This window comes from Odocoileus virginianus, chromosome 23 (assembly GCF_023699985.2).
Source record: "Odocoileus virginianus isolate 20LAN1187 ecotype Illinois chromosome 23, Ovbor_1.2, whole genome shotgun sequence".
Lineage (NCBI taxonomy): Eukaryota > Metazoa > Chordata > Mammalia > Artiodactyla > Cervidae > Odocoileus > Odocoileus virginianus.
In genome coordinates, this window is record NC_069696.1 from 42,634 (window position 1) to 67,219 (window position 24,586).

The following is a 24,586-nucleotide window of genomic DNA, read 5'->3' on the forward strand; positions in this document are numbered from 1 at the left end:
TTGTGTGGCAGCTTCTGTAGCCCCTTCTTTTCTTTCTTATTCCAGGTCTTTATATGTGTTTCAGCTTTGCAGGTCTGGGTGAGGTGAAATGGAAGAACTACCTTCACATGTTGCCCCACAAGGCCAGGACCCTGTTTACTTGGCCTGCTCTGACGTTCCTGGCAAGGGGAAACTCTCTTGGCATTGAATAATTCTGGCTTGAGGGATGGAATGCTGGCAAAATGATGATATCTTTGTGTTGCTAAAATTTCTGAGGAAGACTACTGTTCACTCTAGAACTGTATTTGTTGGCAGATAACTGTCTAATTGTTGAGGTTTCTATGGGGATAAAGTCTGCTGTTTACTACATCATTTTCATGATGTCACTTTCCAGGGTTTTATTCTTTAAAAGAGAGGTTGTGAGTATAGAGTTTCAAATTTGCATTTTTACACCACGTCTAAGTCTTCAGTCTACTTAATATTGGCTCCTCATATTGTGAGCAATTTAGTGTAGATGTTTTTCAATTTTAGGTAATGCACACTAAGTCTCTATGTTAATATTTTTCTCTGTCAATTTCCTGATATTTCATATCATTTTAGAAAGAATAAGCTAGGTTGTAAAGTATTAACAAATAATCCAAATTTATCTGCACAGGATGTGATCTATTCAGTTTGGCAGGCCCTCTGCTTATGATAATTTTTTAAGCACCCAGGTTGACGAATTCCCCATTATCTTATTATTGTACCACTTCAACACAACCCCGCAAGAAAAATACACTGGCTCGTAAATGTTTCTCTGTGGAAATGGCATCATTGTTTATCATACTTAATTGTATAAGTCAGATCATGTGGTTATGCTTCCTTTCAAATAGACAAGAAAGCATTAGTTATCCCATGTGCTCAGGAAAAGAGAATTTTACTTATCACTAAACTGAGTAGTGTTTACAACAGTGATGTGACTACAAATTAATAGCTTTTCATATGTGTTCCCTTAGTTTTATTGTACTTATTCACTCTAAGGCTTGGTATCTGTCATCAATTCTGCAAAATTCTCAGCCAATATTTTTCAAATATGGTATTGGATTACACAAGGACACGAACACCAGGTGGCATGAATAACCGGGACACTTTAGAGCCTGTTACCCCAGCCCTCTGTTCCTAAGCTGGATGAGATGCTCCCTATGGACAGGGAAGGAGAGGGACGATTCCTCCCTGGATCCTGGGCCATGAGCTGCAACTCATGGGACAGATGGGAAATCTGGGCCCTAGCAGCCTTGAGCAGCATCCAGAGTCTCTGAAGGCCTGTCCTCAGTGGTGTCCCTGGAGCTGGTTCTACAGGCTCATGGCTCATGAGAAATACCTGGTGCCTCCCTTCCTGCTCCAGGTTCAGTGATGGCACATTGGGAGCTTTGAGTTGGCCATGGTGGGAATATTTATATCACAGAAGTCAACAAATGCTGTTCACCAGGACTTTTTTTCCCCCTCAGAGAGATTTTTAAATATTTAATTGCATACCACTGCATTGTCTCCTAAAATCTCCCCTGTGTCCTGTGTCTGTGTCTCTCTTGCAGCTCTGGAACTGAGGCTGATGGATGGAGACCACCCCTGTGAGGGGAGAGTGGAAGTGAAGCACCAAGGAGCATGGGGCACAGTGAATGATTACAATTGGAACATGGAGGAGGCACGTGTGGTGTGCAGACAGTTGAGGTGTGGAACTGCAGTTGATGCTCCCAAAGGGTCTAAATTTGGACCAGGAATTGGACCCATTTGGTTTCACTATATTTACTGCAAAGGGCAGGAGTCAGCTATCACTGAGTGTAGTTATCCTGTTGTTATGGACCATCATCCTGAGGGCCATTCCCATAACAAGGATGCTGGAGCAGTCTGCTCAGGTAAGTCCTTTCTGGTCTGGGAGGGGCTTCCCTTCAGGAAACCTTTCAGTTTTATTCCCAGATTAACTACAAGCATATGGATTATAGCCTTTAGAACATACTTGGGTGAAGATTTCACTCACACTGTGATTTCATGAATGTTAGATGCTCAAAAAAACAAAAGGACTTGCTTGGCTCTGGAGAGAAAAGCTCCAGACCCATAGTCACTGGTCCCTCCAGTCTTTGTGGTATGTCATAGAAGTCAGGAGGAAGAAAGTGAAAGTTTTACTTGCTCAGTTGTGTCCGACTCTTTGCCACCCCCTGGACTGCAGACCACCAAGCTCCTCTGTCCATGGGATTTTCTAGACAAGAATACTGAAGTGGGTTGCCACTCCCTTCTACAGGGGACCTTTGTGATGCAGGGTTCGAACCCAGGTCTGCAGGAGGGTGAGCTCAAATGTTTCATGCATGTATAACTTTTGGATTGGACCTGTATGCATTTGGTTCATCATGGTAGCTTATTGTGTTCTTTCATGAGATGGCCAGACAAGTGTGACTAAAAGAAAGGATACAGAAGAGGTGCAGGCAGACATAGTTTATTCTACTCACAGATCCTAGAGAGAGTATCATCAGGTTGTTATATGGGGGAGGTACCAATAGAACTAGCTCAGCCCAGAAGCAGTGACCCAAAATGGGTGTTAAGACCCATGAACCAGTGACAGTGCTGAGAGTCAGGGTGAAGCTACAGAAAGAAAATGGTGAGGGTTTTCACTGGTGCATTTGAAGGTCACTAGGTCACAGAGGAGGACAGGATGTGGGATTTGTGGCAGGAGCTAGGCTCATCACACTGTGCACCTGCTCACCTGAATGAAGAGCTTGCATCCTATCTGCGGGGATGCTGAGGGAAAAGGAAAACCCGAGGTTTGACAATTACAACACAAAAGCTCAAGCAAAGCTAATGTCAGTTAAGGTTAGGTAAACTTGAAATGATACAGAAGGTCCCAGTGTTGTCTACATGTAATTGACCTGAGTCAAGGTGGCAACTAGAATGTGAGTGGTCACAGTGTTTGCCAGAGATGTTGCCAGGTGTTATCAGAATGTTTGATGAATTTTCCAGGGCATAAATCTCACCACAATAGCTGGAATAAGGAAGATAATATCAGATATCATGGCAAAGTCCTTATAGAGGTGGTTGGATCTCAGGAAAGGATCCTCCCAGCAGCTGAGGTGGTGGGACTGGGGAGCTCTGAGGACATCTGCAGTAGGTCCTTAGCAGGCACAGCCAATCAGTTCTCTGTGTTTTGTTGGGGAAGATCATTGGAAAAGTGATCTTTTCCAACCTCACCTTTAGCAGATCTTTGATAATACTCTTGAGGCTCCTGGCTTCCCTAGTGGCTCAGGTGGTAAAGAAACTGCCTGTAAGGCAGGAGACCCCAGTTCGATCCCTGAGTTTGGAAGATCCCCTGCAGAAGAAAATAGCTACCCACTCCAGTATTCTTGCCTGAAGAATCCCATGGACAGAGGAGCCTGGTGGGTTACAGTCTGTGGTGTCACAAAGAGTTTAGACACAGCTGAGCAAATAACACTTTCACCTGAGGGTGCTAAAAAAGCAATTCTTTTCCTTTGTTAAAATCTCCTTTATTGAGATATGACTAACGTACAAAGAGCTGTACCTAGTTACTATTTGGAGAAGGCAATGGCAACCCACTCCAGTACTCTTGCCTGGAAAATCCCATGGACGGAGGAGCCTGGCGGGCTGCAGTCCATGGGATAGCTGAGAGTCAGATACAACTGAGCGACTTCACTGTCACTTTTCACTTTCATGCATTGGAGAAGGAAATGGCAACCCACTCTAGTGTTCTTACCTGGAGAATCCCAGGGACGGGGAAGCCTGGTGGGCTGCCGTCTATGGGATCACACAGAGTTGGACATGACAGAAGCGACTTAGCAACAGCAGCAGTTACTATTCACAACTTGATGAGTTTGGAGATCTGTATACATCTGTGAAACAATTATCACAACCTATGCCATAAACCTGTTAATCTACTCATAAGTTTTCTTCATCCTCTTTTATTACAGTGTTACCACTAAAAACAAATTTTGAAAGGGCATTTGAGTTTCAGTAGTAATTTTTGTTTTCATAAAACTGGTTTTCTAGCATTTCAAGTATGATGAAACCATTTCTAACAAAATGGTGAAGGGGTGAGAATATAAGGACTGCAGGAGGGAAGACTGGGATCATGATCCAGGTCAGCTCCCACGTTCACCACAGCCTGTGTTACACTTCCTCCCTGTCCTTATTCCTTCCTGCCCTCTCTTCCTTTATCTTGATGTAGAGTTGTTCCAGAGCTCTGTGGAAGTGCTGACCCTTGAAAGCTGCAGTTTTTTTGTGTGGGAAATTTTTATATGAAATCTATTTCTTTCGCAAATTCTTCTACTCAGATTTGTTTTCTGTTTTGGTTTTTTGGGGTACCAAATTCTGCCTGTATAGGGGAGGTGCCAGTTATAGACACACATGTAGTGGTGGGGACCCAAGAAGGCAGCTAGGGCCTGGGCCATCGCAGGGCTCCCTGGCAGCCTGCGGGACTCTGGCTCTCCATGTGCTCTCCCACGGCTGCACTCTCTTCCCCGGGTCTGCACACTGCAGTGGAGCCTGCTGATGGGTGCCAGGCTGGTGGGATTCAAGCGCACAGTTGGAGGGTCTAGCCATGAGCACATCCATGGTATTGGGGTCAGCACCTTGTGTTTAGACTAGTGCCTTGCAGATGATGCAAGGGCCATGAGCTTGGGCAAACTTCGGGACATGGTGAGGAACAGGGATGCCTGGTTTGCTGCAGTCCATGGGGTCACAAAGAGGCAGACATGACTGGGCGACTGAACAAAAACTTGCACTTGTTCAGCCAGAAAACTGAGCTTGTTGCCAGTGCTGTTGCTGGGCTCTGGAGGAAGTGAAGCTGGAGATACTCTGGATCTGACATCAGTGAATGTGTTACCGGGGTGGGTGATCTGGTGAAATCTGCAGGAGGTTTGCAGCATTGGTTTCTTCAGGGGCAGAATCTGCTGAATTTGTTTACAGAGCAGGACACTGTGAACTGCAGTTGTTCCTGTTGTGTGGCAGCTGCTGTAGCCCCTTCTTTTCTTCCTTATTCCAGGTCTTTATATGTGTCTCAGCTTTGTGGGTCTGGGTGAGGTGAAACTCAAACACAACCTTCACGTGTTGCCCCACAAGGCCAGAACTCTGGTTTATCAGCCTGCTCTGATATTCCTGGCAAGGGGAACTCTCTTGGCATCGAATGATGCTGGCTTGGGGGATGGAATGATACTGGAAAAATGATGATATCTTTGTGTTGCTAAAATTTATTAAGAGGATTCCAGATCTGTCCAGAGTTGCTTCTGTCTATAGATAACTGCTTAATTGTTGATCTTTTTTGGGGGGGATGAAAGTGCCTGTCTCCTACACCATCAATTTGGTGAAGTCACTTTCCAGGGCTTTATTCTTTAAAAGAGTGTTTTTTGATTATAGAGTTTGAGATTGGCAAGATTTCTTAGTATATTTGAGGCTTCAGTTTACTTGTTATTTGTTTCTCATGTTCTTAGGGACTTAGGTTTTAGTGTAACTGCTTTGCAATTTGAGGTAATATATGCTAAGTCTCTATCTTAATATTTTCTTTTTCTTAATTTTCTTCTATTTCTTATAACTATAGCCAAAGTAAGCCAGGTTATAATGTACTAATAGCTATTATTTTTCTCATATGATGTATTGTATTCAGTTTTCCAGGGTCTCTGTTTATTATAATTTATCAAGCACCAGGTTGTTGAATGTCCTACCATATTGTTATGCTACCATCTTAACAAAACGCTGCAAGATTTTCCTTAGTAGAAAATATATTGACTGTTAAATGTTTCTTTGTAAAAGTGACATTATTTGTTCTCACACTTCATGGGATAAGTCAGATTACATGGTTATGCTTCATTTCAAATAAGCAAGAAACTATTAGTATTCCCATGTGCCTAGTTATTGTTGTTCAGTCGGTAAGTCATTTCCAACTCTCTGTGACCCCATGGACTACAAAAGGCCAGGCTTCCCTCTTCTTCACTATCTTATGGAGTTTGCTCAAACTCATGTCCATTTTCAGAAATCAGATATTCCATTTTTTAATACTTACCAGTAGACCACTTCATGGCCTCCTAAAATTTCTTCTGTGTCCTTGTCCCTCTGCAGCTCTGGAGGTGAGGCTGAAGGATGGAGCCCACCACTGTGAGGGGAGAGTGGAAGTGAAGCACCAAGGAGAGTGGGGCACAGTGAATGATCAGAACTGGAGTATGGAGGAGGCACAGGTGGTGTGCAGACAGCTGAAGTGTGGAGCTGCCACTGATGCTCCCAGAGGGGCTTATTTGGGATCAGGGACTGGCCCCATTTGGTTTCAGTATATTTACTGCAATGGGACAGAGTCACTGCCCACTCAGTGTAGTTATCCTCCTCTTAAAGACCATCGTCCTGAGGGCCTTTCCCATGACGGGGATGCTGGAGCAGTGTGCTCAGGTAAGTCCTGTCCGGTCTGGAAGGGAATTTCTAGCAGGAAAAGCCTCAATCTCTTTCTGGAAATAACATGAGAATACAGGTCGCACCCATTAGTACATACTTGGTTGAGAATCCCAGTGATTTCTCAAACATTAGGTGCTCAAAGAAACATCAGGAGTTACTTGGCCATGGAGAAAAAGTCTCCAGATCTATAGTCACTGGTCCCTCCAGTCTCTGTGACATATCACAGGAGGCATGAAAGTGAGCTCAAATGTTTCATACGTGTGCTGCTGCTGGGTTGGACCTCTATGATTTAGGTTCACCATGGTAGCCTGTTGTATTCTTCCATGAGATGGTCAGAAAAGTATGGTTATAACAAGGGATAGAAGAGAGGTGCATAAACAAAGTTTATGATATTCACAGATCCTGGAGAGACATCCTAGAAAGTTTTATTAGGTGGCTACATGGGGAGGTGCCAAGAGATCAGGCTCTACGAAGCAGCAGAGACACAAAAGAGAGAGTGAAGACCCATGGAGAAGTGACAATACTCGGGGTCCAGGTGTAGCTATACTATGACATGATGTGAGAGGATTTCATGGGTGCGTTTGAAGGTCACTGCGTCACAGGGGAGGACAAGATGGGGGATTTGTGTCAGGGGCTAGTCTCATCACACTCATCACTCTCCCCACCTGCTCACCTGGGTGAGGAGCTCACATCCTATTTGTGGGGATGTTGAGGCTGCAGGAAAACCTGAAGTTTGACAATTGCAACACAGTAGCTGCAGCAAAACTAAGGGCAGTGAGGTTACAAGACCCTGACATGATACATAACACGGGCTCAATCCAGTCTAAATGTATTTGAACTGAGCCAAGGTAGAAATTAGAATGTGACTGGGTGATCACAGTGTTTGCCAGAGGTATTCCCAGTTGTTATCAAAATGTTTGATGAATTGTCCAGGACATTAATCCTATCAGAATAGCTGAAACTGAGGAAGAAATGATCAGACATCACAACAAATTCCCTAATAGAGCTGATTGGTCTTAACAAAGGGCCATGCCAGATGCTGGCATGTGGGACAGGGGAGGATATTAGGACACCTGCATCAGGTCTTGGCAGCCATGGACAAGCAGCTCCTGGGGGCTAAACTGGGGAAGGTTGTTGGAAAAGTGATCTTCCCAATCTTCAGAAATCTGATAAAATAAATGCGTTCCTGTTATTTAACCAGCCAGTCTGTGGTATCTTGTGGTAGGCACCAGCTGGAGACTTCTAACGCATGAGGATCTTTTCCAGTTCAGTATTTCTCCACATGTTCCTCTCTTTGATTCACTACTGCTGGTTTTAGAGTGAAGCATATGGGGCCAGGCGAGACCTGAGCAGTGTGAATGGTGTCCCCAGGGACCACATCTCATTAGGTTATAAGAAAATTTCTCATTTTCTTACATGAATTCAAAGCTAATGAAGATGATTCAAGGTCTCAATAAACTCACTTTTCAGTTTCCGACAGGAAGGCAGGAGCCTGGGACACTGGGTGAGACCTGATGTGATAGAGAGAGGTGGTTTGGGTCCCAGTTCCAGGTGGGACCAGGCAGCAGACCTGGTTACACAGGAAGAAGTCTTGTCTGGATGAAGTAGTGAAGATTGATGTATAACCTTCCAACTTGTTCACCCCCTGTCTTCTGACTCTGGAGGGAAACCCTATATTAGTTATGTGTTACTGTACAGCAAATTATTGCTGAACTTGGCAGCTTAAGTCAGCAAACACCTAGTATCTCACACTTTCTGTGGGTCAGGAATTGACATGACTTAATGGGGTCCTTGGACTCAGGATGTCTCACAAGGATGCAATCAGCTGAAGGTTCAGTCAGGGGAGGATATCGTCCAACATACTCACCTGAATGTTGGCAGCATTCAGACCTTGGTGGACTGTTGAACTGAGAGTCACAGTCCCTGGCTGGCTGTTGATTAGAGGCCTGCCTCCCTTTCTTGTCATAGATGTCTCTCCAAATTAGATCACAATGTGGCAGCTGGCTTCATCAGAGCAGGAGAGAGAGCAAGAAAGGTCAGCAAGGGAGAAACCATACTCATTTTGAAACCTAATCTAATTGACATCTCATCACTTTTGCCAAATTCCATTTGTTAGATACACATTACTAGGTACTTTCGAGTGTGGGGATTATACAAGGACAGGAACACCAGGCGGCAGGAATAATCAGGACACTTTAGAGCCTGTTACCCCAGCCCTCTGTTCCTAAGCTGGATGAGATGCTCCCTATGGACAGGAACGGAGAGGGAGGATTCCTCTCTGAATCCCGGGCTATCAGCTGTAACTGAGATGGGGAAGCTGGGCCCTAGTAGACTTGGGCACATCTACAGGGAGGGCAGCATCCAGAGTGTCTGAAGGCCTGTCCTCCGTGGTGTCCTTGGAGCTGGTTCTACAGGCTCATGAGAAATACCTGGAGCCTCCTTTCCTGCTCCATATTCAGTGATGGCACATTGGGAGCTTAGAGTTGGCCATGATGGCAACATTTCTACCACAAAGGTCAAGAAATGCTATTCACAGGGCTTTGTTTTCAGACACCAGAATTTTCCTTTTTTTAGTACTTACCAGTATACTACCACATGGTCTCCTAAAATTTCTGCTCTGTTCTGTGTCTGTCTTGCAGCTCTGGAGGTGAGGCTGAAGGATGGAGCCCACAGCTGTGAGGGAAGAGTGGAAGTGAAGCACCAAGGGAAATGGGGCACAGTGAATGATCTGAATTGGAGCTTGGAGGAAGCAACTGTGGTGTGCAGACAGCTGGGGTGTGGAGCTGCCATTAATGGGGCTCATTTTGGACCAGGTATTGGCCCCATTTGGTTCCAGTATATTTACTGCAAAGGGACAGAGTCAGTGCTCACAGACTGCACTTATCCTGTTCTTAAAGACTATCGTCCTGAGGGCCTTTCCCATGACCAAGATGCTGGAGCAATCTGCTCAGGTAAGTCCTGCCTGGTCTGGGATGGTATCCCCTGTAGGAAAAACCCTAGGTCTCATTTCCACAGTAAATTTGAGACTGTGGATCACAGCCTTTAGAACACACTTGGGTGAAAATTCCCCTCACACAGTAATACCTTGAATATTAGGTACTCAAAGGAACATAAAGACTTGCTTGTCCCTGGAGAGAAAGTCTCCAGACCCATAGTCACTGGTCCCTCAAGTCTCTGTGATGTGTCATAGGAGACAGGGAGGTGAGCTCAAGTGTTTCATACATGTACAAGTGCCAGGTTGGACCTGTATGAATTAATTTCATCATGGTAGCTTTTTCTATTCTTTCATGAGATGGTCAGACAAGAAGGAATACATGGGAGATTCAGGCAGCATATTTCATTATATTCACAGATCCTAGAGAGACAGATATCATTAGGTGGGTTATGAGGGAGGTACCAATTGACAAAGATAAATCTAGAAGTGAGGACCAAAGAAGGGAGTGGATACCCATGAACAAGTGACATTACTGGGGGTCTGGGTGGTGTCACACAAGGAAAAGGCAAGGGAGGACTTCACTGGTGCATTTGAATGTCATTAGGTCACGGGGAAGGATGAGAAGAGGAATTTGTAGCAGGGAATAGGCTCACCACTCTGGTGCACCTGATTGTCTGGGTGGGACGCTCACATCCTATTTGTAGGGATGTTGAGGGCTGCAGGAAAACCTGAAATTCAACAATTATGATACAGAAACTGGACAGTGGGGTTAAAAGAACTTGAAATGATATATAATAAGGGATCGATTTTTTTCTGTGTTATTTGATCTGAGCCAAGGTGGAAACTAGAACGTGATTGGGTGGTCACAGTATTTGAGAGAAATGTTCCCAGTTGTTTCAGAGTGTTTGACGCACTTTCCAGGGTATACGTGTGTGAGTGCTCATTCACTTCAGTTGTCATGTTTGATTTTGCAACCCAGTGGACTATAGCCCACAAAACTCCTCAGTCCATGGGATTCTCCAGGCAAAAATATAGGAGGGCTTCCAGGCCCTCCTCTAGGGGATCTTCCCAATCCAGGGACTCAAACTTTGTCTCCTGCATTGCAGGCAGATTCTTAACCACTGAGTCATCAGAGATGTCCTTCCAGGGTATAAACCCACCGCAATAGCTGGAATGAGGAAAATAATATCAAATATCACGGCAAAGTCCCTAATAGAGACTGTTGGGTCTCAAGAAAGTATTCTCCCAGCAGCTGAGGTGGTGGGACTGGGGAGCTCTGAGGACATCAGCAGTAGGTCCTTAGCAGGCACAGCCAATCAGCTCTCTGTGTTTTATTGGGGAAGATCATTGGAAAAGTGATCTTTTTCGATCTCACCTTTAACAGATCTTTTACTGAGGTATGATTAACATACCAAAAGCCATACATAGTTAATATTTACAACTTTTGAGTTTGGACATCAGTATATATCTGTGTAATCATTACCAAAGTCTATGCCATAAGCCTGAACATCTCCTCAAAAAGTTTTTCTTCATCCTCTTTATTACCGCGTTATGATTAAAAAGAATTATTTTCAAAGGGCGCTTGATTTCAGTTAAGAATTATTGGTTTAAGAAAGTTTTCTTCTAACATTTCAAATAACTGTCCTTATGGTCACAATGTCATAATCATGGTTCCAACTGTGGATCAACTTGTGGAAACATTACAAGCAGCCCTGCCTTATTTTGAATAGTCAGCCAATAAATAGAAATAGACTGAGTTGTTGAAATTTTGAATCATATTGGAGCTTCTAATATTGAAGTTTTAAGAAAAGTTATGTTTTGATATTAACTCCAGGTAGGATATACTTTAAAATGTAAGGATTTGAGAGTGCTCTGGCATTTAAACCCTGACTGTGGTTTTTACTCCCTGATGATGTTGCTATAACTTAGGCTCCGACATTTTTATGAACTGTTGCAATTTCCTTCTATTAATTTTAGTCACCAGTTTCCTCTTACTGGTTTGTATTTTCTGTATTTTCAGGAACAATGGTTAGCGATGTGATGGTAGGTGAATGTGGTGGTGATGCAGCAGAGATAAGATTAGAACAGAATGACTTTTCATTATTTTAATTGAAATTCAACTTTTGGAACTTCTTTCTCTTAATCATAGGAGTTGGGTATGGAAGAGAAATTTTATCCTCTGCAGTGGATTTTTAGAAGTGATGAATTGTGTTTAGAAGAAATTCCACTGTGGAAACAATGATGTGCTGTAGTCCATTTGGTCCCAAAATGTTGGCCGTGAGTGAGCGACTGAATGACAACAATAATGTAGAGGAGCTTGTATGAATTAAGGAGTAGATTTCAGGCAGTTCAGGAGACAGATTTGGGAGGAGGTTCACTAGCTGAAAAAGACTGAGGTGCTAAAGTGCTGAATGGGGAAAGGATGAAGATGCACGAAATGCAGGAGGGAAGACTGGGAGCCATGATCCAGTTCAACTCCCACATTCACCACAGCCTCTCTATTTCTTTTTTTTTTTTTTTTTTTCTCCAATTTTTTTTTTTTATTTTTTATTTTTTTAAATTTTTATTAGTTGGAGGCTAATTACTTTACATCATTACAGTAGTTTTTGTTATACATTGATATGAATTAGCCATGGATTTACATGTATTCCCCATCCCAGTCCCCCCTCCCACCTCCCTCTCCACCCGATCCCTCTGGGTCTTCCCAGTGCACCAGGCCCAAGCACTTGTCTCATGTACCCAACCTGAGCTGGTTATCCGTTTCACCCTAGATAATACACATGTTTCAATGCTGTTCTCCTGAAACATCCCACCCTCGCCTTCTCCCAGAGTCCACAAGTCTGTTCCATACATCTGAGTCTCTTTTTCTGTTTTGCATATAGGGTTATCGTTACCATCTTTCTAAAGTCCATATATATGTGTTAGTATACTGTAATGGTCTTTATCTTTCTGGCTTACTTCGCTCTGTATAATGGGCTCCAGTTTCATCCATCTCATTAGAAGTGATTCAAATGAATTCTTTTTAATGGCTGAGTAATATTCCATGGTGTATATGTACCACAGCTTCCTCATCCATTCGTCTGCTGATGGGCATCTGGGTTGCTTCCATGACCTGGCTATTATAAACAGTGCTGCGATGAACATTGGGGTGCATGTGGCTCTTTCAGATCTGGTTTCCTTGGTGTGTATGCCCAGAAGTGGGATTGCTGGGTCATATGGCAGTTCTATTTCCAGCTTTTTAAGAAATCTCCACACTGTTTTCCATAGTGGCTGTACTAATTTGCATTCCCACCAACAGTGTAAGAGGGTTCCCTTTTCTCCACACCCTCTCCAGCATTTATTGCTTGTAGACTTTTGGATAGCAGCCATCCTGACTGGCGTATAATGGTACCTCATTGTGGTTTTGATTTGCATTTCTCTGATAATGAGTGATGTTGAGCATCTTTTCATGTGTTTGTTAGCCATCTGTATGTCTTCCTTGGAGAAATGTCTGTTTAGTTCTTTGGCCCATTTTTTGATTGGGTCATTTATTTTTCTGGAGTTGAGCTGGAGGAGTTGCTTGTATATTTTTGAGATTAATCCTTTGTCTGTTGCTTCATTTGCTATTATTTTCTCCCAATCTGAGGGCTGTCTTTTCACCTTGCTTATAGTTTCCTTTGTTGTGCAAAAGCTTTTAAGTTTCATTAGGTCCCATTTGTTTATTTTTGCTTTTATTTCTGAAATTCTGGGATGTGGGTCATAGAGGATCCTGCTGTGATTTATGTCGGAGAGTGTTTTGCCTATGTTCTCCTCTAGGAGTTTGATAGTTTCTGGTCTTACATTTAGATCTTTAATCCATTTTGAGTTTATTTTTGTGTATGGTGTTAGAAAGTGTTCTAGTTTCATTCTTTTACAGGTGGTTGACCAGTTTTCCCAGCACCACTTGTTAAAGAGGTTATCTTTTTTCCATTGTATATCCTTGCCTCCTTTGTCGAAGATAAGGTGACCATAGGTTCGTGGACTTATCTCTGGGCTTTCTATTCTGTTCCATTGATCTATATTTCTGTCTTTGTGCCAGTACCATACTGTCTTGATGACTGTCAGCCTCTCTATTTCACTTGCTTCTTGCCCTCATTCCTTCCTGCCCTCTCTTCCTTTATGCTGATATGGGAGTCATTTCTGAGTTCTGTGGAAATGCTGGCCATTGAAAGCAGCAGTTTTCTTTGTGTGATATTCTTATAATCTAGAATTTATCTCTTCAGATGTCTCACAAGGTGCAATCATCTGAAGGTTCAACCAGGGACGGATATCGTGCAAATGTTCTCACCTGGATGTTGGCAGCGTTCAGACCTTTGGTTAGCTCTTTGACTGAGAGTCTCAGTCCCTTGCCAGTTGTTGATAGACGCCTGCCTCCATTCCTTGTCATGAGGGTCTTTTCATACACAGCTCACAGAATGGCAGCTGGCATCATGAAAGCAAGAGAGAGAATATGATAAGTCACCAAGGGGAAACCAGAGTCGTCTTGAAACCTAATCTAACTGACATCTCACCACTTTGCAAATTGCTTTTGTAGATATATGATACTAGGTACATTTTTTGTCTGGGGATTAGTCAAGGGGATTAGATGAACACCAGGTGACAGGAATAACCTGGACACTTTAGAGCCTGTTACCCCAGCCCTCTGTTCCTAAGCTGGATGAGATGCTATGGACGGGGAATGAGAGGGAGGATTCCTCCCTGGATCCTGGGCCATGAGCAGGAACTGAGATGGGGAAGTTGGGCCCTAGTACCCTTGGGCACATCTACAGAGAGGGCAGCATCCAGAGTCTCTGAAGGCCTGTCCTCTGTGGTGTCCCTGGAGCTGGTGCTACAGGCTTGTGAGAAATACCTGGTGCCTTCCTTCCTGCTCCCTGTTCAGTGATGGCACATTGGGAGTTTAGACCTAGCTATGGTGGGAATGTTTCTACCACAAAGGTCAAGAACTGCTATTCACAGGCATTTGTTTACAGACATCAGAGTATTCGTATTTTAATAATTACCAGCATTCCACTGCATGGTCTGCTAAAATCTCTTGTGTCCTGTGTCTGTGTCTGTCTTGCAGATCTGGAGCTGAGGCTGAAGGATGGAGGTCACCGCTGTGAGGGGAGAGTGGAAGTGAAGCACCAAGGAGAATGGGGCACAGTGAATGATCACAAGTGGAGCTTAGAAGAGGCAGCTGTGGTGTGTAGACAGCTGGGGTGTGGAGCTGCTGTTGATGCTCCCAAAGGGGCTAAATTTGGGTCAGGAATTGGACCCATTTGGTTTCATTATATTTACTGCAAAGGGCCAGAGTCAGCTATCACCAAGTGTAGTTATCCTCCTGTGAAAGACCATCGTCCAGAGGGCCATTCCCATGACAAGGATGCTGGAGCAGTCTGCTCAGGTAAGTGCTGTCTGATCCAAAAGGGAATTCCCAACAGGAGAAGCTTCAGTCTCATTCCCAGAATAACTATGAGAATATGGATCACAGCCTTTACAATATTCTTGGGTGAAGAGTCCAGTGATCCAGTGACTCCTTGAATGTTAGGTACTCAAGGGAACAGAAGGGCTTGCTTGTCACAGGAGAGAAAGTCTCCACACCTATTGCTACTGAGCACTTCCAGGCTCTGTGGTCTTCATAGGAGGCAGGGAGGTGAGGTCAAATGCTTCATGCAGGTACAGCTGCCAGGCTGGACTTCTATGAATTAGGTTTATCATGGTAGCTTGCTGTATTCTTTCATGGGATGGTCAGACAATTGCAACTCCAAGAGGGGATGTAGGAGAGGTGCAGGCAAACAAAGTGTATTATACTCCCAAGTCCTAGAGAGACAGAGTGCCAGCAGGTGGGTACATGGGAGAGGGACCAACAGGAAAGTGGTAAAACAGGAGTGGTGACCAAAAATGGGGGATGAAGACCTGTGAACAAGATACAGTATGGGGGGTTGGGTGGCATTACAGAAGGAAGAGACATGAGGGTATTTCACTGATGCATTTGAATGTCACTAGGCCACAGGGAGGACAAGAAGAGGGGATTTGTGTCAGGTGGTAATATCGTCCTGGTGCACCTGGTCACCTGAGTAGGGAGCTCACTTCCTATTTGCGGGGATATTGAGGCTGCAAGAAAACCTGAAGCTTGACAATTACAACACAGAAACTGAAGCAAACCTAAGGGTAGTGAGGTTAAGAGAGCATGAAGGGACACATAAGGATTCAGTCCTGTCTAAGTGCATTTGACCTGAGAAAAGGAGGAAATTAGAATGCGATTGGATGGCTAGAGTATTTTGGCAGACACTTCCAGTTGTCATAGGAATGTTTGGTGAATTGTCCAGGACGTTAACCCAATGAAAATAGCCTGATGAGTAAGATATTATCATATATAATCGCAAATTCTCTAATACTGCTGGTTGGTCTTAGGAAAGTGTCATGCCATCTGATGAGACAGTGACACAGAGGAGCTCTGAGGACATTGTCACTAAGTATTTAGCAGCCACAGTAGGTCAACTCTTTGGTGTTATGTTGGGGAAGATCACTGGAAAGGTAATGTTTTTCCAACCGCACCTTTAGCAGATGTTTGATGATACTCTTGAGGTCTCTAAGGAAACAATTCTTTCTTTTTAAAAAAATTCCGTCATTTTTAAGTATTTTAAGTATGACTGACACAAAAACTGTACATAGTTAATATTTACAACTTTTGAGTTTGGAGATCAATATACATATGTGTAATCATTCCCACAATTTATGTCATAAGCCTTTTCCACTCCTCAAAAGTTTCCTTCATCCTCTTTATTAACATGTTATGATTAAAAAGAGTTATTTTCAAAGGGCATTTGATTTCAGTTAGGAATTATCGGTTTAGGAAAACTTGTTTTCTAGCATTTCAAGTAACCATCCTTTTTGTCACAATGTCATAATCATGTTTCCAACTGTAGATAGACTTGTGGAGGCACTACAGGTGGCCTTGCCTTATTTTGATAAATCAGCCAGTATATAATAGTGGACTGAACTTTTGAAATTTTGAGCCATATTGGAGCTTTTAATGTTGCAATTTAAGAAAATTTATGTCTTGATATTAACTCCAACTAGAATATACTTTATCTTTTATACTATCCCCACTTATCTTTATTACCATCATAGATGAGACTCACAGGTCTATGAACTGAACTGTGTCCCTCCAAAGTTCATACATTGAAGTCCTACTTCCCACTGTGACTGCACCAGAGATAGAGCCTGTAGGAATTAACTGAAGTTAAATAAGACCATAAGGATGTAGCCCTAATCCAATACATGACATTATAAGAAGAGGATGAGACACATCTTCCTCCCTCTCTCTGGGTGCCCATAACCTAGAAAAGGCCAGGTGAACACACAGTGAGAGAGCTGCGGCCTGCACATCCAGAGAAGAGGACTCAGAATGAGACCTTGCCAGCCCTGTGACCATGGACTTACCAGACTCCAGAACTGTAATCAGATAAATGCATTTCTGTTGTTTAACCAGTTAGTCTGTGATATTTTGTCATGGTGACCTGCCTGATCTGACTACACATCAGGATCTTCTCCAGTTCATTTCCCCAGATGTTCCCTCTGTGATGCACCTCTTTTGTTTCCAGAGTAAAAGGACAGGGGGCAGGGCGTAGACTTAAGCAGTGTGAATGGTGCTCCAGGGACCACATCTCATTAGATTATAAGAAAAATTCTCACTTTCTGACCTGAATTCAAAGCTAATGAAGCTGATTCAAGGTCTCAGGAAGCTCACTTCTCAGTTTCCGACAGGAAGGCAGGAGCCTGGGACACTGGGTGAGACCCGATGTGACAGAGAGAAGTGGTTTGGGTCCCAGTTCTGCTTGGGATCAAGCAGCAGACCTGGTCACACAGAATTCTTCCTGTGTAGTGAAGGCTCGTGTATAACCCTCCAGCTTGTTCACCCTCTGTCTTCCGACTCTGGAGGGAAGTCATGCATTAGTTACGTGTTGTTGTGCAGCAAATTACTGCTGAACTTGGCAGCTTAAGTCAGCAAACACCTAGTATCTCACACTTTGTGTGGGCCAGGAACGGACATGGCTTACCTGGGTCCTCTGACTCAGGATGTCTACAAGGATGCAGTCATCTGAAGGTTCAAGCAGGGGTGGATATCATCCAACATACTCACCTGAATGCTGGAAGCTATTTAACTGTTTAACTGAGAGCCTCTGTCCCTAGGTGACTGTTGGCTAGAGGCCTGCCTCCATTTCTTGTCATGAGAGTCTCCCCATAAGTTTTCACAACGTGGCAGCTGGCTTCAACAGAGCAAGAGAGAGAGCAGGAAGGTCAACAAGGGAGAAACCAGAGTCATCTTGAAACCTAATCTAACTGACGTTTCAACACTTTTGTCAAATTCCATTTGTTAGATGCAAGTTTCTAGGTACATTTGAGCATGGGAATTACACAAGGATGTGAACACAGATGGCAGGAATAACCAGGACACTTCAGAGCCTGTTACCCCAGCCCTCTGTTCCTAAGCTGGATGAGATGCTCCCTATGGACAGGGAAGGAGAGGGAGGATTCCTCCCCGGATCCTCGGCCATGCTCTGTAACTGAGATGGGAAAGCTGGGCCCTAGTAGCCTTGGGCACATCTACAGGGAGGGCAGCATCAAGAGTCTCTGGAGGCCTGTCCCCGGTGGTATCCCTGAAGCTGGTTCTACAGGCTCCTGAGAAATACTTGGTGCCTCCCTTCCTGCTCCAGGTTCAGTGATGGCACATTGGGAGCTTAGAGTTGGGTCAGCAGAAAAATTTATACCACAGAGGTCAACTAATGCTATTCACAGTGATTTTTTTCCCCCCAGAGATTAGAATATTCATTTTTTTAATACTTAACCAGCATACTATTTCATGCTCTTCTAAAATTTCTTCTGTGAACCATTTCCTGTGTCTGTGTCTGCCTTGCAGCTCTGGAACTGAGACTGAAGGATGGAGCCCACCGCTGTGAGGGGAGAGTGGAAGTGAAGCACCAAGGAGAATGGGGCACAGTGAATGATCTAAATTGGAGCTTGGAGGAGGCATCTGTGGTATGCAGACAGTTAGGGTGTGGAACTGCTGTTGATGCTCCCAAAGGGGCTAAGTTTGGACCAGGAGTTGGACCCATTTGGTTTCATTATATTTACTGCAAAGGGCCAGAGTCAGCTATTACCAAGTGTAGTTACCCTACTGTGAAAGACCATCATCCAGAGGGCCATTCCCATGACAAGGATGCTGGAGCAGTCTGCTCAGGTAAGTGCTGTCTGGTCCAAAAGGGAATCCCCTACACGAGAAGCCGCCCAGTCTCATTCCCAGACTAACTATGAGAATATGGATCACAGCCTTTAGGACAGTCTTGGCTGAAGATTCCAATGATCCAATGACTCCTTGGGCTTGCCTGTCCCTGGAGAGAAAGCAAGCCATACTCATTGGTCACTGAGCCTTTCCAGTCATGTGGTCTTCATAGGAGGAAGAGAGATGAGGTCAAATGCTTCATACATGTACAACTGCCAGGCTGAACTTCTAGGATTTAAGTTCATCATGGTAGCTTGTATTCTTTCATGGGATGGTCAGACAAGTGCAGTTACATGAGGGGGGCATAGGAGAGGTGCGGGCAAACCAAGTGTATTATACTCCCAAGTCCTAGAGAGACAGAGTGCCAGCAGGTGGGTACATGGGAGAGGGACCAATAGAAAAGCCTTAAAACAGGAGTGGTAACCCAAAATGGGGTGTGAAGACCCATGAACAAGTTACAGTATTCAGGGTCAGGGTTTAGTTACACTATAAATGTTTGAGGTGATATCGTTGATGCATTTGAAGGTCACTAGGTTGCAGGGAAGAAGAAGATGGAGGGTTTGTGTCAGGGGATTGTCTGACAGTGGTGTACCTCCTCACCTAGGTGGGGAGCTCACATCCTATTTGTGGGGATGTTGAAGCTGCAGGAAAGCCTGAAGTTTGATAATTACAACACAGAAGCTGGAGCAAAACTAAAGGCAGTGAGGTTAAGAGAGTATTACTGATACATAATAAGGGCTCTATCCTATCTAAGTGTATTTGACCTGAGCCAAGGTGGAAATTAGAATGTGATTGGGTGGTCACAGTTTTTGTCAGAGATATTTCCAGTTGTTATAGAAATGTTTGATGAATTGTTCAGGACATTAATCCCATGCTAATAGCCAGAATTAAGGTAATATTATCACATATCCCTTCAAATTCTCCAATACTGGTGGTTGGGTCTCAGGAATATGTTACCCCACCTGATGAGAAGGTGAGACAAGGGACCCCTGAGGAATCTGTAGTGGGTCCTTAGCAGCCACATTCAATCAACTCTCTGTGTTATGTTGGGAAGATCATTGGAAAAATGATCTTTTCCAATTTCACCTTCAGCAAATTTTTGATGATATTAGTTGAGGACTCTAAGAAAATAAAAGGCAATGATCTAGAAGAAGCAGGTAAGATCGAGAAGATGTGGCAAGAATACTCAGAGAACCAGTACAAAAAAGGTCTTAATAACCTGGATAACCGTGATGGTGTGGTCACTCAACTAGAGCCAGACATCCTGAAGTCTGAAGTCAAGTGGACCTTAGGAAGCGTAGGTGATGGAATTTCAGCTGAAGTTCTTAAAATCCTAAAAGATGATATTAAAGTGCTACACTCAATATGTCAGCAATTTGGAAAACTCAGGAATGGCCGTAAGACTGAAAAGGTTAGTTTTAATTCCAGTCCCCAAAAAGTGCAAGGCCAGAGAACATTCAAGTGAAAGTGAAAGTGAAGTCACTCAGTCGTGTCTGACTCTTTGCGACCCCATGGACTGTAGCCCACCAGGCTCCTCCATCCATGGAATTTTCTAGGCAGGAGTACTGAAGTGGGTTGCCATTTCCTTCTCCAGGGGATCTTCCCAATCTGGGGATCGGACCCGGGTCTCCTGCACTGCAGGCAGATGCTTTACCATCTGAGCCACCAGGGAATCCCTGAGAACATTCAAACTACTGCACAATTTTCCTCATTTCACATGCTAGTAAGGTTATGCTCAAAATCCTTCAAGGTAGGCTTTAGCAGTATGTGAATGAAGAACTTCCAGATGTACAGGTTGGGCATAGAAAAGGCAGAGAAACCAGAGATCAAACTGTCAACATTCATTTGATCATAGAGAAAGCAAGGGAATTACAGAAAAACATCCATATCTGCTTCATTGACTATGGGAAAGCCTTTGATGTATGGGTCACAATGAACTGTGGAATACTGGACCACCTTACCTGCCTCCTGAGAAATCTGTATGCAAGACAAGAAGTGACAGTTAAAACCAGATATGGAACAATGGACTGGTTCAAAATTGGGAAAGGAGTATATCAAGGTTGTATATTGTCATCCTGCTTAATTAACTTTTATGCAGAGTACAACATGCAAAATGCTGGGCTTGATGAAACTCAAGTTGGAATCAAGATTGCCAGGAGAAATATCAACAACCTCCAATATGCAGATATCACTCTAATGGCAGAACATGAAGAGGAACTTAAGAACCCCTTGATGAGGGTGAAAGAGAAGAGTGAAAAATCTGGCTTAAAACTCAATAGTCAAAAAACTTAAGATCATGGCATCTGCTCCCATCACTTCATGGCAAACAGAAGAGAAAAAAGTAGAAGCAGTGACAGATTTTATTTTATTGGACTCCAAAATCATTGTAGATGGTGACTGCAACCATAAAATTAAAAAAAAAAAAAAAACACCTTGCTCCTTGGAAGAAAAGCTATGATAAACCTAGACAATATATGCCAGAGGCATCACTTTGCCAACAAAGGTCCATGTAGATGAAGCTATGGTTTTTCAAGTAATTATGTATGGATATTCAAGCTGGACCACAAAGAAGGCTGAGCACAGAAGAATGGATACTTTCAAATTGTGGTGCTGGAGAAGACTCTTGAGAGTCCCTTGGACTTCAAGGAGATCAAGCCAGTCAATCCTAAAAGAAATCAACCCTGAATATTCTTTGAAAAGACCAATGCTGAACCTCCAACACTTTGGCCACCTGATGTGAAGAGCCAACTCATTGGAAAAGACCCTGATGCTGGGAAAGATTGAGAGCAGGAGGAGAAAGGGTTGACAGAGCATGAGATGGTTGGATGGCATCATCGACTCAATGGGCTTGAGTTTGAGCAAATTCAAAAGAGTGAGATAGTAAAGGACAGGGAAGCATAATGTGCTGCAGTTCATGGGGTCACAAAGAGTCAGACATGACTTAGACACTGAACAACAAAAATAATCACATTTTACCTTGAGATAACATTTTGTCACAACACACAATGTCAAACCTTTTGTAGTAAACTTCCACTTCCCTGTTCTTGTCATTTGTGTTACTGTTGTCATACATTCTACTTGTAATTACATTATGAATCCTATAAAATGTTGCTATTATTTGCCTTAAATATTCTATTATATTAAAAATGAGAGAAAAATGCTTATATTTATCCACAAAATTACTGTCTAGTGCAGTGTCCATAGCTTTGGGTGGATTCACATTTTCATCTTTTATTGTTTACCTTTATCCTGAAGACATTTTGTAGCAGTTTCGTGTAGCATATGTCTGATCACCTCAAATTCTATCATCATTTATTTATCTGACATCATTTAAATTTTCATTCAGTTTTGAAAAGTAGTTTCATAGGTGACTGAATTCTATGTAACACCTTCCCCAGCCCCAGTGCTTAAAATATGTTTTGACTTTGTTAAGGGACTTACATTGCCAATAAAAAGTCAGGGCAACTTGTCTTAGTTTCCTGTATGTAATGTGTCGAACTTTTTTGAAGGCTTTCAAGACTGTTTCTTTTTGTTTGTTTGTTTGTTTGTTTATCACTGGATTTCAGCAATTGTATTATAGGGTTTTCTAACAACATTTTATTGATTTCATTTGGAATTTGTTTAACCTTCTGGACCAGTGCATTTACAGTTTTCATTAAATTTGGAAGAATTCCATCTGTCATTTCTTAACATTTTCTCCTCCTCATTTCCTATTCTGAATCTTCAAATACACATATTTTATATCATTTAATATTTTCCCACATGCCATTGAGTTTCCATTCATATTTTTATTTTTTCTGTCTCTGCTTCAGCCTGGGTAGTCCCTATTGCTATTTGTTTAACTTCCCAATTCTTTTATTCTGCAATGTTTAACCTCTCATTAAAGTAATCCAAATAATTGTTCATTCCAGATACTGTCTAGAAGTCCCATTTGTTTTTCTTTCTAGTTTATCCTTTCTTTTTATGCTTCATTAAATGTATTAATATTAATGGTTTAAAGATTTTATCAGCCAATTCAGTCATCTCTATAATTTCTGAATCTGTTTTCAATGATTGCTTTTTAAAAAACTTGCTATGGGTCACTTTTTTCTTTTGGGGGGAATTCTAGTAATTTTTTTATTGGATGCTGGAAATTGTTTGGCAATACTTCACCTTTAAGAACTCTAGCAATAAATGATCAGAGCACATTCAGAAACCAGTGAGTTGTACTTGAAAAATTAAATCTTTTTTTCATTGAGTTACCTTCATTCTCTTCAAAATGTATTCCTTTTATGACCAAGTGATGAATTTTTATTTTGGTTTGTGATCCCACCTTACCTGCCACATACCTCATCTACACTCCATTTCTATAGCAATTGCTTCCTTTTTGATTCATTTTTCCATCAATCTGAGTCTTTTAAGATGGTGTTTATTTGTCTGAAGTGGAAGAAATATAAAAGGATGGCAGGATTAGGTGGTAGATGGGAGAAGAAGAGGGTGATGTAATATCTAGAAACTTACTCCACTCATATTTCCCCAAATATTTATATGTTTTGTCCATATTGGATACTTGGAACTCCCCAAATTGGTATATTTGTTCACTGCCTCTTTCCTTTCATTCTCCATCTCCTTCTCCTTTTATAGATTTTTTGGCAGTGTGTCAGCTTCATTTACAATTACAAAATATTTACAAATGAAATTAATAAAGATAAAAATAAATGGAAAGTCATCCTGTATCTAATGCTAAAATATGTGTTCCTTGTATTCAGCCATTCCAATGATCTGTCTTAAGCCCTATAGTTTCCAGGCTCCTAGACCAAGGAATATACTTTTCTAACCAATCTCAAAGTACACACTCTTGGAATTCAGTCATTCCAAATTGACCCTGCTGATTTTCTAAATTTCTCTTCAGAATCTTGCTCGGGGAAATGCAATTGTGAAAACTGTCAAGTTTTCTCTCCATGCTCTATTTCTGGAAAAGAAAAGCTTTCACATCACTGCCTGTGATGTGCTGTTTCCATTTGTCAAAACAGGATCATGAAGACTCACTGGTTTGTTATTTTCCCTTAGGATTTGTTCGTCTGGTTGAAGGGGATGGACCCTGCTTAGGGCAAGTAGAAGTACATTCTGGAGAAGACTGGACCCCCTTGTCTGATGGGAACTTTGTACTCCCCACTGCCCACGTCATCTGTGCAGAGCTGGGATGCGGCACAGCTGGGTCTGTCCTGGGACACGAGCCCTTCAGAGAGTCTGATGGCCGGGTCTGGGCTGAAGAGTTCAGGTGTGAGGGGGCGGAACCTAAGCTCCAGTTCTGCCCCAGAGTGCCCTGTCCAGGGGGCACGTGTCACCACAGTGGAGCTGCTCAGCTTGTCTGTTCAGGTGAGATGCAGGTCAGGACTAACCTCCCTGCACACTCTGCTCAGGTGAGAAATCATGAGATGTTTCTGAAATCCTGTCATCTTGAATCCAGCATACTCAGAAGTCCAGCTCATAACAAATGGCACCTCTCAGTGTGAGGGGCAAGTGAAGATGAACATTTCTGGACGATGGAGAGTGCTCTGTGCCTCCCACTGGAGTCTGGCCAACGCTAATGTTGTCTGTCGTCAACTTGGCTGTGGTGTTGCCATCTCCACCCCCAGAGGACCACACTGGGTAGAAGGAAGTGATCAGATCTCAACAGTCCGATTTCACTGCTCAGGGGCTGAGTCCTTCCTGTGGAGTTGCCCTGTGACTGCCCTGGGTGGGCCTGACTGTTCCCATGGCAACATGGCCTCTGTGATCTGCTCAGGTAAGAGAGAGGGAAGGGCTACTGGTACTCAGGATGCTCCTGGAGTGAAATGTCCCCAAGAGTACAGAGTGAGGGAAAACCGGCTTCAAAATGTAGATGTTTCATGACATTTCTTTATTTTTTATGAAATGAGTCTTCTAATCATTCATCTATTTTCAAGTCAGGGCAGAAATGTTAAGAAGACTAATACAGTTAAAAATAAACA

General features: G+C 43.0%; 1 protein-coding gene across 1 annotated transcript in view; it reads left to right on the plus strand.

Moving 5' to 3' along the window:
• LOC110137287 (antigen WC1.1-like) overlaps nucleotides 1-24,586 on the plus strand; it is a 69,140-nt gene that overhangs the window by 24,946 nt on the left and 19,608 nt on the right. Inside the window, 8 exon segments of the mRNA XM_070454159.1 lie at nucleotides 1,551-1,871; nucleotides 6,073-6,393; nucleotides 9,036-9,209; nucleotides 9,294-9,347; nucleotides 14,412-14,732; nucleotides 18,252-18,572; nucleotides 23,664-23,972; nucleotides 24,064-24,381. Of these exon segments, the coding sequence (XP_070310260.1) occupies nucleotides 1,551-1,871; nucleotides 6,073-6,393; nucleotides 9,036-9,209; nucleotides 9,294-9,347; nucleotides 14,412-14,732; nucleotides 18,252-18,572; nucleotides 23,664-23,972; nucleotides 24,064-24,381 (2,139 nt within the window).